At 42.4% G+C, this 21,035-nt stretch overlaps 1 protein-coding gene across 1 annotated transcript; it reads left to right on the top strand.

The window, feature by feature from the left end:
• Positions 1-12,058: 12,058 nt before the first annotated feature.
• Positions 12,059-19,264, top strand: th (tyrosine hydroxylase; the record flags this gene model as incomplete). The annotated part of the gene is made up of 14 exons (XM_080002157.1): positions 12,059-12,142; positions 12,436-12,519; positions 12,613-12,816; positions 14,330-14,504; positions 15,317-15,405; positions 15,527-15,594; positions 15,695-15,745; positions 16,755-16,900; positions 17,118-17,253; positions 17,445-17,514; positions 17,624-17,680; positions 17,852-17,947; positions 18,075-18,208; positions 19,105-19,264. The coding sequence occupies 14 exons, from the start codon at positions 12,059-12,061 to the stop codon at positions 19,262-19,264; spliced, it is 1,554 nt and encodes a 517-aa protein (XP_079858283.1).
• Positions 19,265-21,035: the final 1,771 nt, after the last annotated feature.

Raw genomic sequence — 21,035 nt, 5'->3', positions numbered from 1 at the left:
CGTGCCTTTTCTGAAATACAGAAACGTGTCGTTCGCGCACGGCGGCCACAGTGTGCCCCAGTCGATATTAAATCAAGCCAATTTGTGTTCTCGTTTTAGTCAAATTGGAAATCTTCAAACAACCTGCGCCGGGCTCCCATTATACCACCTCTTACACACCTGCACATAATTTTTTTTCAAGTGAGCGTGTGCGTGCGTGTGCGTGCGTGTGCGTGCGTGTGTGTGTGTGCGTGTGTTTTCCGGCAGCTGGAAGCAGAGGTTTTCTCCTCCAATTAAACAACAATGGTTCCATTCGAGAGGTTTGCGAACAACCGGGAGGTTTCCCTGCATGGTCCCAGGCGGCTGACGACATGTTTTTTGATCGCGTCGCAGCCGCGGCCGTGGGCTTTCTGAGCCGCAGTGGCGTCAGTGTGACACCGCCAGGTTTCCATCGAGCAGCATCATCCTGCACAGCAAACACTTTGCCAAACCTGATTGACCTTCCCGCTTCCAACTGGAGTTTGACTCACACAAAAACAGTCACATGTTCAGTCTTAACCTGTTGTGCAACAATCGCTCGAATATTGTAATTGCAATAAAATGCATTGAGTCCTAATATTTTTGGTTGTTGTTGTTTGTAGTGGATGTGTATTTTCCAAGCTCAGCCTACATGTTATCATTATAAATTGTGACTAACTTCAGCTGGAACATTTTTATTTAATACCACCACTTAGGTATTATTTACAAATGCCTTTCTGAGAGCTTAATTTAAGATTAATTAGTCCTAGACTAGGAAGTCCAAGACTAAGGTCATTAAGGACTAGTCAGCTCCTTCTATCTGGTCTTGGTTCTAGTCCAGATAATCCATTTTCTCTATTTTCAAGGTCGACCTGGAGGCCCACATTCATTCATCTAAAGATAAACCTGCTTAGACCTAAATTATCTCTATAAATATCTATCTAATTAAATTATCTCACTGAAATAAAAAAATTCGGGAAAGTCTGAGACTATTCTAAACCATCCATGACCGAGAAAGGCCATTTCAGTTAGTCCATATTAAAAGTGTGATTAATTCTAAGATAAGGCCTGATCTGAGTAAACCAAACCACCCTTTTCCGTTTGAAATAAGTGGCCAAATTATAGATAATAGATGGTAGATAAATGGAATTTATGAAATCCATAAATATAATTTGGTGTATATTTGTGTGTGTGTGTGTGTGTGTGTGTGTGTGTGTGTGTGTGTGTGTGCATTCATGCTTGTGGCCATCAATGGTCATGAGATACAGATAGATACAACTGATAGTACAAATAAAAAAGGGAAAAGCAGTCGTAACGTCATTAGATAGACAGTTCAATATATATATATATACTGTATATATATATATATATATATATATATATATATATATATATATATATATATACTCTTTCCGCTCATAATGATGCTGTTTACTCAACATTGTGGCGATTATTGGAAGATTTATTTATATTTTCTTGTCTCCTCATCAGCTGGATGAGTCTAATGACACCCACAAAGACAACTGGCAGCTCTCAATACACAAAGGGAAAAGAAATATGGAGGACGGCAAATAATTGCCCAGCTGGGTGCGTTGGCTGCAATTAGCCCGTCTGCAGACCAACAATTATGTGGGGGGAAAGCTGACAGTCACAATGCGACAAGGCCTCTGCCGAATCAATACATAATGGTGATAATTATCATCGCCGTGTCATTGAGCAGACCCCTGAGAGACTTCCAGAAAAAGGAGCAGGAACTGAAAGAGCATGGATGAGGGGGGAACACCTCGCACTTGGTTGGACAAAAGGTGGGCTGGACGTACCTGGCACAAGCGACACTGGTGAGTGGTGGTGAGTCAGCCTCTCTCGGCCAGAGATTCACCCCCGAACCACCTGAAACACATTAATTCTGATAAAAATATCCCAGATGGGGGTTTAATGAGATCCAAGCTGTAAGTGAAGGGGCCCGCGGTATTCATTAAGCATCAAAATGTGCCGAGACACTTTCTGTAAAGTAGGTAAGGTCTCTGGAACTTTTGACTTTTTCATGCAACACGCAACACAGGGTATTTGTACGTCACTCCATCCATGACAGAGTTAATCTGCAAGTGGAGCTCCCAACTCCCAACCTGCAGCGCCACCCTTTGAATCAAGAACTTACAATAACGGTCGTTTGGATGACAAGAGCACAGCGTTTCTGTTATACATTTATGACCGCCACCAAAACCCCCTCTTTGGAGAACAATCTTACCAAGTTTGGATCAACTAAACAACTAATCATCATCGTTTCTCCAAGAGGGGGAGAATCACCACAAGCGAAAAAAAATAAACATCGGGGAAAAAAAAAACATGTATGTGAGAACATGAACATAGAAACCGAGAGACAAACGACAACATATATTTGACAAAACATAATGTGAAACACATGTGTGTGTGTGTGTGTGTGTGAAGAGTCCAATGTGTGTGTGTGTGTGTGAAGAGTCCAATGTGTGTGTGTGTGTGATATGTCCAATGTGTGTGTGATATGTCCACTGGTGAGTGCACAGGATTGGTCCCAATTAGTTCTGATGTACATTTAAATTTACATTTATTCATTTTGTCCAAAGCGACTTACATGAGAGGCTAGAAACAATCAAAGCGTACTTCGACCATTGGAGCAACCTTGAATTTAAGTGCATGATCTCCTGTTTCTGAATTCAACCAGATACAAGTGCAAGATGCTGGAAGGAATCAGAATAAAGTCAAGTCAAGTCAAGTTACACTTTATTTATAGAGCGCATTTCATACCAGGACAACACAATGCGCTTTACAAAGAAATAAAAAAAAGAAAGCGAGAACGTAGTTGTCAGCCGGTCATTACAAAAGAATGCCCCTGAAACAACAACAGCAACAAAGACAACAAAAACAACAATAAAAGCCCCTCCAACCACGGTGGCAGCAACAGAAAACAACAACAGCAGCAACAACAGCCACAGAAACAACAACAACGGCAGCAGCAACATCGACACCAGCAGCCACAACACAGCAGCAACGTACACACAAAGACGTCACCGGAACTGGAAAGGTCACTCAGATTAGAGATGGTTAAGTCGAGGTATATGGCTACGTTAAGTTGAGGTATAAGGCAAGCGAGAGTCAAGTTTAGGTACAAGGTTAGCAGCAGCAACGACAACACCAGTTAAGGTATATTTGTTGCTGCGGTATACAACCGCAGCAACATTCTTGGTCTCCAGGGACAGAGAACTAAGATGAGCTGCAATTTTCTGCCTTTGAGCCTTTGCACCAAAGATGAGTATTTCTGTTTTGTCTTTGTTCAGTTGTAAAAAGTTATTTGACATCCATTCATTAATATCATTAATACACTGAGTGAGGGAGTGTATGGGTCATCAGGAGATAGGGATATGTACAGTTGTGAATCATCTGCATAATAATGGTAATTTATTTTGTGTTTCTTTACAATATGTGCCAATGGAAGCATAGACGTTAAACAATAATGGTCCCAAAATCGAAACTTGGGGCACTCCACATACAATATCCACTTTGTTTGACACAAGATCTTCAATGGACACAAAGAACTGCCTGTCCTGTAGGTAGGTTTTGAACCAATTTAGAACCGGGCCAGATAGGCCAACCCATTTTTGTAATCTCGTTAATGAAATCCGATGGTCAACAGTGTCGGAGCACTGAGATCCAGGAGCAGAAGAACATATAGTTTTTTTGCATCAGTGTTTATGTGTAGATCGTTCAGAACTTTAATAAATGCTGTTTCTGTGCTATGGTCAGGTCGAAAGCCAGATTGATAGGTGTCTAAAATGCTGTTTGAGGTTAGATAGTTGTTAAGCTGAAGGTAAACTGTTTTTTCAAGTATTTTGCTGAGGAACGGCAGGTTGGAAATAGGCCTGTCCTTAGCAATAACTGTTGCATCGAGATTGCTCTTCTTCAGGAGTGGTTTAATGACTGCTGTTTTAAATGCAGCAGGGAATATCCCTGATTGAAGAGAGCCATTTAAAATTTCTTATACCTCATGTGCTAAGCAGTTAAAAACTGTTTTAAAAAATGGGGTAGGGAGGGGGTCCAGGCAGCAGGTGGAGGACCTGAACTGACCAACAATAGCATCCAGTCTTTTTATGTCTAAGGGACGAAATGAGACATGGCCGCAGTCATATTACTGGGGAACTGAAGAGTAGGTTCATTTCTGGATGTTGAGGCACTAATATTCTGCCTGATAGCTATAATTTTGTTACTGAAGAATGTAGCGAACTCCTCACATTTTTCAGTGGAGAGCATCTCTGACGGGGTTGTAGATGGTGGATCGACAGTGAAGAAGAGCACTTTACTATTGTTGAGGTTTTCATTAATGATTTTAGAGAAGAAAGACTGTCTGGCCTGTTTAATTTCTATATTGTATCGATTGAGTATCCTTGTAAATTTCATGATGAACCTGAAGATTTGTCTTTCTCCATTTTCGTTCTGCCTGGCGACACTCTCTCTTAAGTTGCCTAATAACTGCTCCATTTCTCCAGGCGGCTTTTTGTTTTTCTGTGTTTTTAGTTTTAACAGGTGCAATCTTGTCAATGATATTTTGTATTTTGGAGTTGAAGTTGTTCACAGGATCCTCAGTTGATGATGCCTTGAACAGCGGTAACTCATTTACAATTATCTTAAAGCTTTCAATGGTATTATTGTTAATGATACGTTTTTTAATTTTTCGGGTACCCCTCTGTTCCACAGGAAGAGCAGACATGTCAAAGAAAATGCAACAGTGATCTGAAATAGCAACATCCATGACGTAGGGTACAGTGATATTTAGTCCTTTTGATGTGACTAAGTCCAGAGTATGCCCCTTATTGTGGGTGGGTCCAGAAACGTGCTGAGTGAGGTCAATATTCATGTTGACTGTCAACATGAATATTAAAATCACCTGCGATAATTACACAACCATATTCAGTGGAGACCTTGGACAGTAGCTCAGAGAATTAATCAAGAAAACCACATTTCGATTTTGGTGGCCGATAGACAGCGATAATTTCAAACCGGGGCACTGGAGTTTATAGATATAGCAAGGTGTTCAAAAGACGTGAATTCTCCGAGGAGGGTTTCTTTGCAGGTATAGATATCAGAGAAGAAAGCAGCTATTCCACCCCCTCTCTGGTCAGCTCTAGTGGTTTGGATGAACTTGAAATTAGGAGGTGCTGTCTCAATGAGTGTGACTGAGCCATTTCTATCCAGCCAGGTCTCAGGTAATAGAACAAAATCCAGGGTATGAGGACTCATAAGCTCATTAACTAAAAATGACTTGATAGTTAGTGACCTTACGTTTAATAGAGACATTTTTTTTGTTCTGGGTGCATGGCTTTGCTGGGTACTGAGAGTTTGAGTCTGAACCGGTAGTAAATTGTTTAGATTCCTGTATGTTACAGGGAAGTTACGTAATTTCGGTCTATGGTTTATAAATACAGGAATTTGTAGAGCAGAGTGAATCATTAATGTCAGAGTGGATCGGACTCACCAAACATCAGCAGCAAACAGAAGATTTCAGCGTAAGTTCCTTCGTTTAAGGTAATATTATTAGTATTTATTTTTTGCGGCCAACACGCAAACAGAGAGCTGCTCAGCGGGGCGGGGCTTCGGGGCTGCGACTGAGTCACTAACCATACGCTCACACCAGAAGTGACATGCATGGCAAAGCGGCCGCAAGTCATTCATTTCCGATGGGAGATGGCGACGAGGAGCCAAGGAGAGCGACGCAACCCAAATCCGCAATCTCGGCGACAAGGCAATGGAAGAAAGTTGAATGGATTTCAACTTTGTGCTAATTCGTTTCAAAGCATTTCGGCTGGTCTGTCCGCTAAAAAAAAGACCCGCACAAACCCATGACCTTGGTTCCTACCAAACTTTTGTTGCCAAAATGGAGGAGAAGCTTATTGTCGAGTCGCTGGTTTCCCCGTGCTTTACGATGTGACTCTGTTCATTAACACACGCAATTTAAAAACGACGCGTGGAAGAAGTTTTGGGAGGTATATGGGATCCCCGGTGAGGTTTATTACATGATTCACTGGAGTAAAAAGGGTCCTAAGTCCAAATTCGATCTTTGTTGTGACTGTCCCTGTACTTCCATATAGTTTGATTAAAAACATTCTCCATTTACATCAGACGTCATGTAACACAAATGACATGGTCAGAACACATGAGAATATTTGTTGAGATGTTAGTCTGACAGGTATAAAATAGACAATATATAACAATATTTTATGCATATATATACAGTACAAACATATATACAGTATATATGCACACACACACACACACACATACACACACACACACACACACACACACACACACACACACACACACACACACACACACACACACACATACTCCTCAAAGAGGAGACAGAAGGTTGCAATGTTTTGTTATTGTATTTTTTATCATAAGTTGCAGACTGCAAGCGATAAAAAAAAAAAAGAGAGGAACAAGAGTTGTGGGTAATGTTGTGTGTATTAATATATTAAATGTTATATTATATTTTATAATCAAATATAAATAAATATAAAAAATAACCATGTCACTTAAAAATATATATATCTGATACAGTATATCGAAATAAATGAACGCAGCTGCACTGGTTTTGGTGGATCTGAGCAGCAACCCAACTAACCCGTATAGCTAAACTCTTCAGCAATGAACGACTCCAGGAAGCAGGACGCAGATAAGGAGGTTTATTTACTGCCAAAATGGTGCAAATGAAATATACAAACACAATATAAGACAGTGCACATAAAAGGAGCCATACTGCATTTTGAAGGCAATTGTGATGTAAGTACTGTGTTTCTTAACAGCACGACGCTTCAAACTAGATTAGTATGCAGGTGGGTTCAACGTAGCATATGATTAGCAAAGTGATACATAGGGTTAACACAAGCTAACACGGTATAACATGTGCTACACAAACTTCTGATAAAACAATATATTTGTCATCTGAACGTCTGAAATAATGTCGTAAATTTGTAGTTATAGACCTCATGAATTGAAACACAGACATTGCGTTTATCAAGCTATAACAACAAGGATGGTGGTGGATAACCCTGTGATGCAAGCATGCAAGCTTGTCTTTCCCAAGGATGAAACCAACCTCAGTATGCCCCTCTTCAGTGGTGGCTCTCAAGTAAGCTACTGCTGCGATGGCCTTTGTAGAGGCGTCTGCGAAGACTCTTGCTCTTTTAGTACAGTGCTAGAGGGAGAGACACACATGTCTCCACTTGGTCCACTCAGCTTCCATGCTTCCGGGGAAGGGTGAGACCCAGTCCTCGGCTTGCTTGGAGAGGTCCTGAGGAGCAGCCTGCCTTGTATTGTGACAAGGGCTAAGAAGCCATGGGGATCGTACAAGCCGTTTACCGTAGACAACACTCCTCTACGGGTGAAGGGTTTCTTGTCATCCATGGCCTAGAATGTGAATGTGTCTGAAGCGACGTTCTAGGACACTCCAAGGCTGCGTTGTAAGGAGAGTTCATCAGTGAGGATGTTGAAATCCTTGATATCCTTGGCACCATCTTCCAGGGGAATGCTTTTATCACAGCAGGTCTGTTGGAGGTTATTTCATGCAGCCTGAGGTTGGACTTGGACTTTTGGGAATGTCCAAAGACACTGATCGCCTCTGCTTCGGTAGGGAAAGACTTCAGTGCATCGTCTACGTAGAACTCTCGTTCGACCGAACTCCTCACATCGCTACAGAAGTTTTCCTCTTCACGCTTGGCTGCCCTCCTCAGGCCGTATATGGCGACGCCAGGGGAAGGGCTGTTGCCAAAGATATGGACGGACGCACATTCTAAAGTCCACAATGTCGCTGTTGGGGTCGTTGTTGCGAAACCACAGGAATTGGAGAAAGTCTCTGTGGTCTTCACGCACTATGAAGCAAGGGATACATGTGCTGAATGACAGCGGTGACGGTGACAGGTTCCTTACAAAATCTCACAAGCACCCCCAAAAGGCTATTGTTGAGGTCGGGGCCTGTGAGGTCATTGAGAGAGACTCCCTCGTAAGGTGCGTTGGAGTTGAAGACCACACGGATCTATTCTGGCTTCTTTGGGTGATAGACTCCAAATTATGGGAGGTAACAGCACTCTTTGCCCCGTAGAGGTGTCGCGATCTCTGCGTGCTTGTTGGTAAGCATCTTCTTAACGAATTCTTGGTAGTGGGCTTTCATCTGTGGCTGCTTATCTCGAGTGCGGCGGAGAGGGTTGAGACGGCTTTGGGCGTACTCCATGTTGCAGGGCAGTCGTTTTCGTGGTGACTGGAAGGGTATGGGTGCGACCCAGCTTTTGGACTCACCTTGGCGATACTCCTTGTCCATGATCTGCAGGAATTTCAGGTCATCCATCGAAGGAGTGAGCTTGTGGTTGCTGGCTGTGTGAAGGAAGACTGACTGACCCAGGTTCTCTCCATCGAGCGTTGTCTGTGTGCTGTCTGCGGCGAGCAACAATGGGTAGCTAACAAAATCTCTTTCACCCGGACTTTGCTGCTTCATGGGCTGAGAATGCTGGGGTGTCCACTTTCCAGAATGGAGATCTTGAAGGTTCCGACGTGTGGTGGCTTATGTGCTCCACCGAGGCACACATCACACATCAGCCAAAATCCAGTCTTTGGGCGAATGGAGCATCATGTGGACCATCTATCTAGCTCCTGACTTTGTGTACTCTCAGAATGTCTCTACTGAGCAACAGGAGTATGTCTGCGTCTGGATCCAGGGATGGGATGTCATCTGCAATCCGTCTCAGGTGCTTGTGGTGGCAAGCGGCATTGGGAGTTGGGATCTCTGAACCGTTATTTGGGACTTGCATTTGAGGAGTGTGGGGAGAGGGAAACTGTCCTTCTCATCCGCTGACTCGACAATGTAACCACAGGCCTATCTCCCGGTTGTCTCCTTGAGTCCTGCACACGTCTTGACTGTGTACGGCGATGGACTACTTGTTGCTTGAAGATGCTGAAGAACTCTGATCTTACCAAGAAACGGTTGCTCTGCTCGTCCAATATGGCGTGCATCTTTCTGGACGTGACCAGTATCCTTCAGGAAAAACACTGACATGGCAGATCTTCCAGCATGCCCTAAGACTCATTCCTTCTCTGCATACTTCGGTGAACTTCCTGGTTTTCAGCTTGTTCTCCCTCCTTGTATCAACCTATAACAACAAGGATGGTGGTAGATAACTTTCTGATGGCACACACCATGCACTGCATAGAGAAATGACCTTCCTGATAACCATTTCCTGTCTACAGAGGATGAACTTCAAAATCAAATGTAAACAATGACTAATAAGAGTCCACAACAGCAACTATGTGCACAAGAAGCGATGAGTTGACCAGGAACACCCACAAGCGACAGCGATCACTTCTGGCGTGAGCAGGAAGTGACAGCTCTGTGACGATTGAGCGTACAGTGTACGGTTACATCCGCCGTGCAACTCCAATATGTAGTCAGTTCATCCAAAGTGCGACCTTTTCACATAAGGTTTTTTTCCTGTAAGAAAGCGTGTATTTCCCCGGTGTATGACTTGAATCAGGTAATAAACTTAATATGTAGTCCCGGGAGAAACAGTGTATTTCCCCGGTGTTTTGTAGTCCTGTGAGAGCGAGTCGCTGTGTGTTTTTTCCCCGTGAGAGAGGGTGCACTTCCCTGGTGTTTTTCACCGCGAGTCCCTGCAACTTTCACGAGTGCAACCCGTATGTACAGCAGTTCAAGTCAGAGTGTGAGGTTGTTTGTTTGGATGAGCAAACAAGTATGTTTAACAGGCACTGCACTAGTGATAATAAAGATCCAAAAATCATCAATTGCCGCGTAAATGTCAAGCTTGTTCCCCCCATTGCTCATCCTTTAATGTCATATCACTCGTATGAGGAAAGAGAAAAGGTTAGCAAAAAAAGCTCTTCACCACTGTTTACTACAGAAGCGCATTAAATTCACAAGAGAAAATAAATGATCTCGTAATTATGAGATCCTAATCTCGTAATCTCGTATTTATGAGCTCGCAGGACTCTATTCTTTTTATTCCGATTTTTATTATTGTTCATCTTCTTGGCATTTTTCGGGCTAAGAGTATCTGAAGCACGGCAACCACTGTACCTTCGGATGTCTTGTTCGAATTTGATCAATATCTCTGTACATTTGGAGCAGAACAGAGTGAAAGACTGTTGCAATTTTAGAAGTAGAAGGACGTTGGCGTTGATTAGCTTCAGGAGCGGGGCGCTAATTACGAGTTCAGGATCTCGTAATTACGAGATATTATAAAGATATTATCCCCATTATCTATATAGATATTATCTCGCTGTAATTACGAGATAAGGTGTCTATTTTTTTTTTCTTTTGTGAATGCAGCGCGCTTCCGTAGTTTTCCATTTTAAAGGACAAACCAATTGGAACTGTTTCCATGCAGAAAACGAGCTCAAACGGGGTGGAAAATCTGTGTGCTTTATGACTTTATGTCACATTGCTTTTATTTTTCTTCCTTCCTCTTTCACGCCCCAACCCACCCCTGCACCCTCCTCCATTATCTGTGGCCCCTGGCTACAGCAGTGCTCTTTAGCATTTTCAGTCCCTCTCTCAGTCTGTGTGTGTGTGTGTGTGTGTGTGTGCGCGTGCGTGCGTGCGTGCGTGTGTGTGTGTTCAGATTGGGTCGCGCTGGGACCCTCAGCATCCTTTGCACCATTGCAGGGTCCCTGTGTAACCAAGGCTCCACAGATAATCCTGTTACCCCCTCACTGCCCCTGGCCAGTGTACATCACTTCACAATCATGTTAAGCCATCAAACCTTCCTCATAAACGGGGCCAAATCCACTTGTTTCTGTTGTTTCGGGAGTAGGAAAGCAGACAGGCTGGCTCAAGCAGCAAAAAACAACAACAACAACAACAACAACAACAACAACAACAACAACAACAACAACAACACAACTGTCTCTGTCTTTCTTTATTTCATTTTATTTATTTCTCCTTAAATCAGAATCTAATTTTGGGGGAGCTGTGGAGATTGAATCAGGCTGATGAAGTGACTCTATTTGCCGTGTTCAACCTTTATATATATGAAACCCTCCGGTGCAGGTTTTTCCAGTTACTTTCTAAAATGACCCCGGTGTGTCACTGTCAGGGTGGGGGGTAACTCAGTAAGAAAGTACTTTGTTATTGTAACTCACATCAGTACAATATCTGTACTGACTTAACTATATTCACTTCGACATTTCAAAGCAAATATAAATATTATTTACTCTACCACATTTCTACCACAGTCACATTACTTCAGTTTAGTAAATTTAGTATGGATCAAACTCTTGATTTAGGATTACTCATTAATGATTAATTTGCTCCATGTCCTTGTTAATCACAACGACAGATTATTTTCTACATGAGCATCATCTGCAGAAAAACAAGCACAAACAGCACATTATGGTATAATACATATCACAGTGCACTGGATAAGAGTATGTACTTTTACTTTAAATATTTAAATTGCGTTTAAGAGTAAGCGCTTATATACTTTTAGTCAAGTAGAAAATGAACCTGAACCTGTGACTCAAAGATCATTCTTCTTGCTTCAGTGTTTTTTTTATTGGATGAAAGCTTCACTGTGATACCCCTGCCTGTATTCATTCAAATGTAACATCAACCAGGAAATTGTGCTGCTTGCTTTAATGACAATTCCACATATATTGATCATTGGAAATCGATGATTCCGCCCCAATAATTTGACGTATTAGGCGACAGCGCACACCCAGGTGAAAACAGTTTATGTAGGGTTTTTTGTTTTTTTTATATGCCAACGAGAAGGAACCCAAAACTGGGGTGTATTATTGGACACTGTGCGTTGGTTGATGTGCGGGATGCGATAGCCTTGACGTCAGGAACCGCAAATAAATTACCACCATAAATAAGAGGCTGGACCGGTGCGTCTGAAGAGGAAAGGGCTCTGCGCACTGAGCAAAGAGGTCCGGAAACATAAAATAGAAAATAACAAAAACGAAAGGCAATTCAATCTCAATATACAGCAATATTAGCAGAAAAACAGAAAGAGCAAAGATGCCAATTTCAAGCGGCTCTACGTCCTCGACAAAGAGCCTCAGGAGGGCAGTGTCCGAACTGGAGAGATCTGACTCCATGACGGTAAGAAACACTAACAAACACTTTCTTCTCTGTTAAAAATTTATTTTTTTAATCTCAAAAGACCTAGGAGAGATGATCAGAGGCACATTGAACTCTTATAAAGGGGCCTGGGGAAGTGTTATACTGTGCGTAAATTGGCACGGCGACGTGGGCATTACGCACAGGCGCGCCACAACTACTGTTGAATGAAGAAAAATGTTTAGTTATGGTTTTCCTTGAAAACAAAACATGTTAAAATGAATATGGTCATAGCAACATTTCAATACTACAACTGAGTCTCAGCAATGTCATAGGTTTACATAAACTGCATTGCCATTCTAATGCGCATTTGGAGATGCAAAACGCTCCCATCTGATATCCAGAAGGATGTTGAACAGGTAAGCAAAGCCCATCGACTATTTCTTACCGAGCTTACACAGATGCTCCAGACACGTTTACAGTTAAGGGGATCTTTTAATCTTTCACCACAGTCTCCAAAATTCATCGGGAGACGCCAAAGCTTGATCGAGGACGCGCGCAAAGAACGCGAAGCCGCTGCTGCGGCTGCAGAGACCGCAGAAGCAAACGAGCAGATCGTGTTTGAGGAAGAGGATGGAAAAGCTCTGCTCAACCTCTTCTTCACCCTGAGGACCTCCAAGACACCCGCACTGTCCCGCTCCCTCAAGGTCTTTGAGGTATTTATAAATAACTAAATACATGCAAATACTATCCAATTGGTGGTTCAGTTGAGCAAATACATTAAATGTTAAGATTTAACAAATTCGCATCATATTCATCATTTAATTATTATTTACATTTATAGTAGTGGGTGCAATGGAGATTGGGAACTTATATTTTAATTGTGAAATTATACAACGTTTATTTTTTTATGTATATATGCATTTATATTTTACATTATTTATTGATTTTTCCACTTATTTTTTTCTCAATAAATAAAATACATATTCGAATTTATATAATGGGCTACTCAAAGCGAACGACTTCCACTGGTTAATCACATCTTAACCATGATGGTATCAGAGCCATGTTTTTCCATTTTCAGGTCAAATCACATAAAGGAAAGGAAAAGAAATTGATTTATTCCACATCAGATAAATAAGATGAAAATAATTCCAATCGGATAAAATCCAAATATAATATATAATTTGATGAAAGGTAGACCTAATGTACATCTTATAGAATTAATAAATTACTGCTGGCCTGTCGCCTGAAAATGTAGCCTAAAAGCCTACTTTTCCCTTTAGTTCACATAAATATATTTCAACATTATTTCCACTGAATATTACCGTGTTTCTAAATATTTTTCTACATTTCCTCAACTATAAGGAATGTTCATTAGGTTGGTGCAACTCATTTTTCGGCCACTGAAATGTAATTATTCATAAATAAGCAGAATTGTTATCAGCAATAAACATAAAGATAACATAAGATAGCACTTTATTGATCCTCCCTGGGGGAAATGGACATCAAGTACAGAATGAGAGGAATTACTTATTTATATATATATATGTATATTTTCAGAATTTTGAGTAACCTATATCCTCTCAGATGATATACTCTAAATTTACAATATAAAGTAATGGGTAATAAAAAGCTCATCAAGTAAAATAAAATAAGTAACAAAGTAATAATAATAATAACAATAATAACAATAATAACAATACTAATAATAATAATAATAATAATAATGATAATAAACAGCTCAATATATACAGTATAGTTATTTTCAATGAAATGCAAAGACAATAGTATTTTGATGGCATATGGAAATATGTATTAACAGAGTGCAGCATGTTTATTATCATTGTTGTGTAGTTTATAAAGTGATCGTGCAAGGGGGTAGGTGACAAGGTGTCTGATAAGATAAGATGATATTTTATTAATCCCCAAAGGACCTCACAACCTTTTTAACCAGCAATTCAATTTGTGGTTCTCAATTTACTATTTATTTTCTTTACATTCTGCTAAAACCGATGACGAACGAGATGAACAGCCCTTGCACCTGTCTTGAAATGTTGTCCCAGAAACCCTGCACCGTGTCCACAGGGGAAGACTTGAGAACCCTTCACTATGCCGTCGCCGCTTGTTGCGCCACTTGTGCATCCTCCCTTCCCTGCAGCCCTCCATCAGATGATTGGAGAGCTGCAGTGATGGGGCATTTTTTATTTTTTTTTGGTTGCGTTCCAGACCTTTGAGGCCAAGATACACCACCTGGAGACACGGCCGTGCAGGAAGCCCAGGGAGAGCCTGGAGGGCCTGGAGTACTTTGTCCGCTGCGAGCTGCACCTCTCGGACGTGAGCACGCTCATCAGCTCCATCAAGAGGACTGCCGAGGACGTCCGGACCACCAAAGAAGTCAAGGGTGAGGCCTCCGTCGGCGTCGGTGATGTGACGATTCGTGATGTAGAGATACAGTGTGTCAGCGGCACCTCCTCTGATCAATGTATCCTCAGTGGCCCCTGTGATGCATTCTCTCACCATGGCGCTTGAATTAGAACATAGGTCTGTTTTAGAGACACCGCGTTGCCAATATGCATCTCTGACGACAACAATCATAAGGGAAACGCAAAATCATTCCTTTTCCAGTTTTTCCTCTCTCACTTTCTATCTCTTTCACTCTTATCTTCTCTCACGTCATGTCACCTTATCTTGTCTTGTCTTGTGTTATCTGGTCTTGTCTTGACGTTTATATTATCTTTTATCTTATCTTCCTTGATCATATTTTATCTTATCTATACTTGTCTTGTCTTATCTTATCTCATCTCATCTTAATTACATCACCATGGTGATGTAATGCTTGATTTTTGAGAACTACAAAGTTAATAGAACAATGTATTTTTCTGAACTTAGAAAGAATTGTTGCTGCTTTTTTTATTTACATTTTTAAATGCAAAATGCGTTTTACATTTGATTCAATTTTTTTGTGCGGAAGATTTTGTGGCGTCTAGCAGAGCGGACATGGCAGAAATGGAATATAATATTCACAAGTATGTTTCAACTAGTGTATAATCCCATGAAAATTAAAAAGTTATCTTAAAATGAGCCGTTTATATCTACAAAGGGATTTAGTGGGTTGCAATCTGCAACCTTACGGCTAGATGCCACTAAATCTTACACACTGGTCCTTTAAATGATGATATTTTGACTTGACATAAACACTATTTTCTGCTCTAGTTCACTGGTTTCCAAAGAAAATTGCAGAGTTGGACAAATGTCATCACCTGGTCACAAAGTTTGATCCCGACTTAGACCAGGACCATCCTGTGAGTACAGAGATCTGGCTTCACATAGAATAACAAGCATGTTGTTTTGAGCTGTCCGATGTTAAATTTTTTTTATCTTTTAATGCAATCCTCTGTCTTTGCCGTCGTTTGCTTTGTGCAGGGCTTCACAGATCCGGTCTACAGACAAAGGAGGAAAATGATCGGAGACATCGCCTTCAGATACAGACAGTGAGAAATACACATCACACCTGAAATAAGGTATTGTTCTGAACGTGAACTATGAACACTCAAAGTGTTGTTGATGTTTTTTGTGATTTCTCCGGTCTAGCGGGGAGCCCATTCCTAGGGTGGAGTACACGGAGGAGGAGATTGGTACATGGTGAGCCATTCCACGCTGCTCTACCTATCATGAGCTAATTTAAGTTCTATTTGAAAGCTCATGAAACAATTAAAGAAAAAAATATTATTACTAATTACTAAAAGAAAAAAATGTTTTTTCCCTTTATCAATGCTTCATCATTTTGTTTTGCAAATGAGGTACGATCGACGACTTTTTCAAAGTGGGACAAAAAATATGACAAATATATCAAATGTATGTAACGCCCAGTGGACCGTGTGATGTTGACTGGGGGGCCATGTTGCTCTGCCACCTCTGCTTTACGCAAATATATATATTTATATGTATGTTTATCAATGTAATTGTCTGATTGGACTGCAATTAGGTGATAACCTACGACAAAGTGTTCTCAGCTGAGTTGAAATATCTTCACGCTGTCCGTATGTAATCGCACTCTCACCGACGATCCCAATGTCAAAACATCCAGATCGGAGATAAAATGTCACATGCATTTCGATTTGCACTCCCCTCATGCCTCCCATGTGTCAATACCGGCATGTGACTCGTCCCGCTATAGCGCGGCGTTTTTCCTGCCGTTTGTCTTAAATGTGTTTGTAGGACAGAGAGTGTCGCCTGTCACTGCTGTTTGGTGAATTAGTACCAGATGGAGGATGCGTTCGGCGCAGCCCAGACGGGAGCGTTCCACCGTCTGACAGCAGCGTTTAGTCTGGGAAACAATCGATTTAACACAAATAGTTTCCGGATGACGCCTTTTTCCGTTCGTGCGAGCAAATAGGAAGAGCAGGATTTTGGGATGGACAACAACTACTACCTCTTTAACCGCATTCTTCCACGGAAGCCAGTGGCGGGTTTTGATCACTTGAGAGATGATGAGTTGACGCGGATCTCTAGCTTCATTGACTCCCGGCACCCGCCTAAATCATTTTGGAATTTGCGCACAACCAAAATAGCCAAAAGCCTACCGGCTGAGCCTATATTTACAGAAAAAAACGAAATAACAATTCACGTCATTTGGCGATCGCATCATCAGGAAGGAGGTGTACTCCACCCTGAGGGACCTGTACAACACCCACGCCTGCAGCGAGCACCTGGAGGCCTTCCGGCTGCTGGAGCGCCACAGCGGCTACAGCCCGGACAACATTCCGCAGCTGGAGGACGTGTCACGCTTCCTCAAAGGTACAAAAATGATGTAAACGACACATGACTCCATAAGGAGCGGAACTATGGTCTGAATGTAACTTGAAATTATTTATTTTCATTCGTCATGGTGCCAATGATTCGTTCTCTCTCGCTCTGTCACCCGCACACACACACACACACACACACACACCCACACACACACACACACACACACACACACACACACACACACACACACACACACAAACCGCAGAGCGTACGGGCTTCCTGCTGCGTCCCGTGGCCGGGTTGCTCTCGGCCAGAGACTTCCTCGCCAGTCTGGCGTTCCGGGTGTTCCAGTGCACCCAGTATATCCGCCACGCCTCCTCTCCCATGCACTCCCCTGAGCCGTGAGTACTACCCTGACTCCACTCCCCCCTCCCCCCTTCCCCCTTCTCTTCAAAGTCGTCATCGTCATCATCGTCGTCGTCTTCATCATCATCATCATCATCATCATCATCATCCACCCCAGTCTCTTTGTCTCGGCCCGGTCTCGGTTTTTGTGTGTGTCTCACTTTGACGCCGTATCCTACGTTTTCAGGGACTGCGTGCATGAACTTCTGGGGCACGTCCCCATGTTGGCAGACAGGACTTTTGCCCAGTTTTCACAGGTGAGATCCACACGGGTGACCAACTCAATCAAAGTAATTTACTATTTTTGTATATTGTTACATAGAAACAATCAGCCATTTTTCACATTTCTACAAAATGTTTTGACAGAATATCGGCCTGGCTTCGCTCGGGGCGTCGGATGAAGATATTGAAAAACTGTCTACGGTAGGTACCAACACCATCCAATTACCAAACACATTATTCGATGCACAAAGCCACGGTCTCAACACAGAATTGATGTCCCTCTCTCTCTCTCTCTCTCTCTCTCTCTCTCTCTCTCTCTCTCTCTCTCTCTCTCTCTCTCTCTCTGAAACATTGTGCTGAATCCTCTTCCAGCTGTACTGGTTCACCGTGGAGTTCGGCCTCTGTAAACAGAACGGTGAGGTGAAGGCTTACGGAGCGGGACTGCTCTCTTCATATGGAGAGCTCGTGGTGGGTACCGGCAGATCTCTCTCTCTCTCCCTCTCTCTCTCTCTCTCTCTCTCCTCTTACGGATGATCACTGCAGTCATATGAGACGTCAGAGTCTGACCGTCTCCGTCGCCTCTCTCCCGGTCCAGCACTCGCTTTCGGACGAGCCCGAAAGGAGAGAGTTTGACCCGGACGCGGCGGCAGTGGAGCCCTATCAGGATCAGAACTACCAGTCCGTCTACTTTGTCTCCGAGAGCTTCCCGGACGCCAAGGAAAAACTCAGGTGCGGACAGAGAGAGAGAGAGAGAGAGAGAGAGACGGAGCGAGCGAGGTTGCGTAAGGATAAGGTCAAGGAACAGCCGGCCAAGCCCCCGAAGCCACAAACCTTAGTAGGTCAGCCGGAGCAGGCGAAGAAAGAGAGAGAGAGCTGTTACCGATGTATTCCTTCCTCCCGAAACCGGGGCCCGGCGCTCTTGTTGTGCTTGGCGCGCGGATCAAATGTTGTACCGCAAAAAATACAAAGTAGCTTCAGCGAGTGTTTTCTTAGTGTTTGGTCTCGATTAAGATGCCGCCGCATGACGTCTCAGTCTCGGAATGAGACAACGTCAACAACGGGACTGTTTCCAGAGACGTACAGTATGAAACGGAATACACTATGAATACGATCGTATAGGAGTGTGTTTCATCTGATGTGCCGGTGAAAGCGGCTAAATCGGCGTTTCCAGAAAGCACAGAGTGCGGAATGCAACACGAGAAACCAAACATTCGGCCGGGGTGTTTTCCCTAGTCGACCGAAACGCAGAGAGGATTACGAGGTCGCAGACGGGTATAAATAACAATTGTGACGGGCCACTCTTTGAAATGGTCTGTATTTATTTTGCATGGTTTGAGCTTGGGCCAGCGCTCATCACTGCGGCCGAGGTGCACAGCAAACACAGGCACTTAGTGAGAGAGAAATATATGAGCAATGAATTTGAATCCCCCCACTGGATAGAAGAGTGGAGCCCAACAGGCGGACGCAGGGGAGGTGGAGGGAGCAAAGCAGGTAGAGCAGGCCCATAAGGGCGTGGAAGTGCGTGGCGCCGTCAAGTTGTCTGACAGAGCCAGCTCTGCAGCGCCGCACGAGCTCTGGGCTCTTCCCGATTTGTTCATCGACTTTCTTTCTGTTCCCCGCGACAGGGCGTACGTCGGGGGGATAAAGCGTCCATTCTCCGTGCAGTTCGACGCGTTCACCAGCAGCGTGGAGGTCCTGGACAACCCCCTGAAAATCCGCGGCGGCTTAGAATCAGTGAAGGACGATCTTAAGTTACTGACGGACGCCCTCAACGTTCTGTCCTGATGACGTCCGTCGGCTCTCCGAGACCATTTCCGCTGCTCCACACTGCCGGTCCATTTTGCTTTGTGACGTCCGATGTGTCCAGAAAAAATACCATGTGTTTGAATATCTGTGCTCTACATGCAATATGCTACTATCGAGTTTAAGTTGTCGCACTGAAAGAAAAAATGTCCGAGTGGCCGACCGACGCGGAGGAAATCGCTGCAGGCTGAGTCAAATGAAAACTCAGCGGCACCGTTTCTGAGGACATCGTCGAACGCCATGCTGAGTGTGGATTTTATTTGCAGTGATGATGTCGGTCTTATCATTTGAAGAAATGTCAGGGTTAATTCCATCGAGGCCATTCGTGGTTTTCAAAGATGAAATTTGTTGCATGAGAAATCTGTGAAAATTTTAACCAAAATAAAGGATATTGTAATAATGAATGTATTGAAAGAAAAAAAACGGTATGTTATTTAGATTTTGAAATAAAAACAAATCATATTTTAGATTTGAAAATAAATGCCATATTTTAAACACATAATTGAATTTATTTCATTTAAAAGCAAAAGAAAAGAATATATATATATTTCCCCTGTATGTTAATGAGTTTGTTTATTTTCCAAAATATGTGAATTTGACTTTTACTTGTTATTTGATGTTTATCTCTAATGCAACGTGTTTTTTTCAGTGTAAATGCATAATAAAAAGAGGGGGGAAACTACATTGAAAATTGCCTATACTGTATATTTGGCGACCTACCAAAAAATAAACCTTCTGCTATGAAAATAGTTAAGTGAAAAGTGTGAAAATACTCTCAAGAGATGTTCAAAGATTCTTTATTTGGAAAAAATACATAAAAGATGATGACAATAATATAACTCAGAATATACATAATACAGATATACATAAACAATAAAGCAAACATGTAAGCAAATACATCTGTAATGTAATATGTATATGTATGCACAGTCACTGCTTATTTATTCTCCCTGTGGTACAATTACAATGTGTTCCAAGAAATGCCTGTATTGCAAGTTTCTTAAATGACATCTATTAAAAGAAAAGCAGTCATGCCAGTGTCTATATCGTTGTTTTTACATCTATCTGCCACGAGGGGGCGCAGTCCAACAAGGCCTACAGCAGATTGAAAGACCTCTACTGCTACCTGTTGATTTTATCTTCTTCCCCAACTAGTTTTTTAGTTTTTTAGTTCAGTCATTTTGTGTTGTTTGTACAAGACACACCAATGAATGGCACAACAGACAAAAAATAATTAAAGACACAGAGACGATAACAAAGAAGCATGATACAGGAATACATACAGTACTTATATAGTATTATTATTATTATTTTTTTTTTTAATAAAGTTTTAACCACAAAAAAAATCCAGCCCACTCAGGAGTTTTGCATTTCCGATGTTACGACGGTGTTACTGAGGAGTCTCGCTTTATTGGAAGTTTCCCTCTGCATTGTGCTGCATTCCAGTTGAAGTGGGAACTCTGAAAAACGTGACCTGCTACTTGGAAGAGTGCAATTTAATTCAATTTCGGAATCTCAAGTCGGGATGTCACGGCAGATCGCAGAACAGATATTGCGGCAACTTGGCGGCATCATTAACGGTGAACTATGTTCCTTCTGCGTGGCTTTTATTTGAAAACCCTTCTAAGTTTGACCTAAACTACTGGGTAGTTTTAGCTCCCGGGCGGAGGCTTGTAGAAATCACAAGCTTGCCAAGCGAACCAAATTTGCAGTGGAGATCTGTGTTCTCCCAAACAGTTAAATGCAGTTAATA

Source organism: Zeus faber, assembly GCF_960531495.2.
Source record: "Zeus faber genome assembly, chromosome: 6".
Taxonomy (NCBI): Eukaryota; Metazoa; Chordata; class Actinopteri; order Zeiformes; family Zeidae; genus Zeus; species Zeus faber.
Note: the sequence above shows the minus strand (reverse complement) of the source record. Positions and strands in the feature narration are given on the sequence as shown.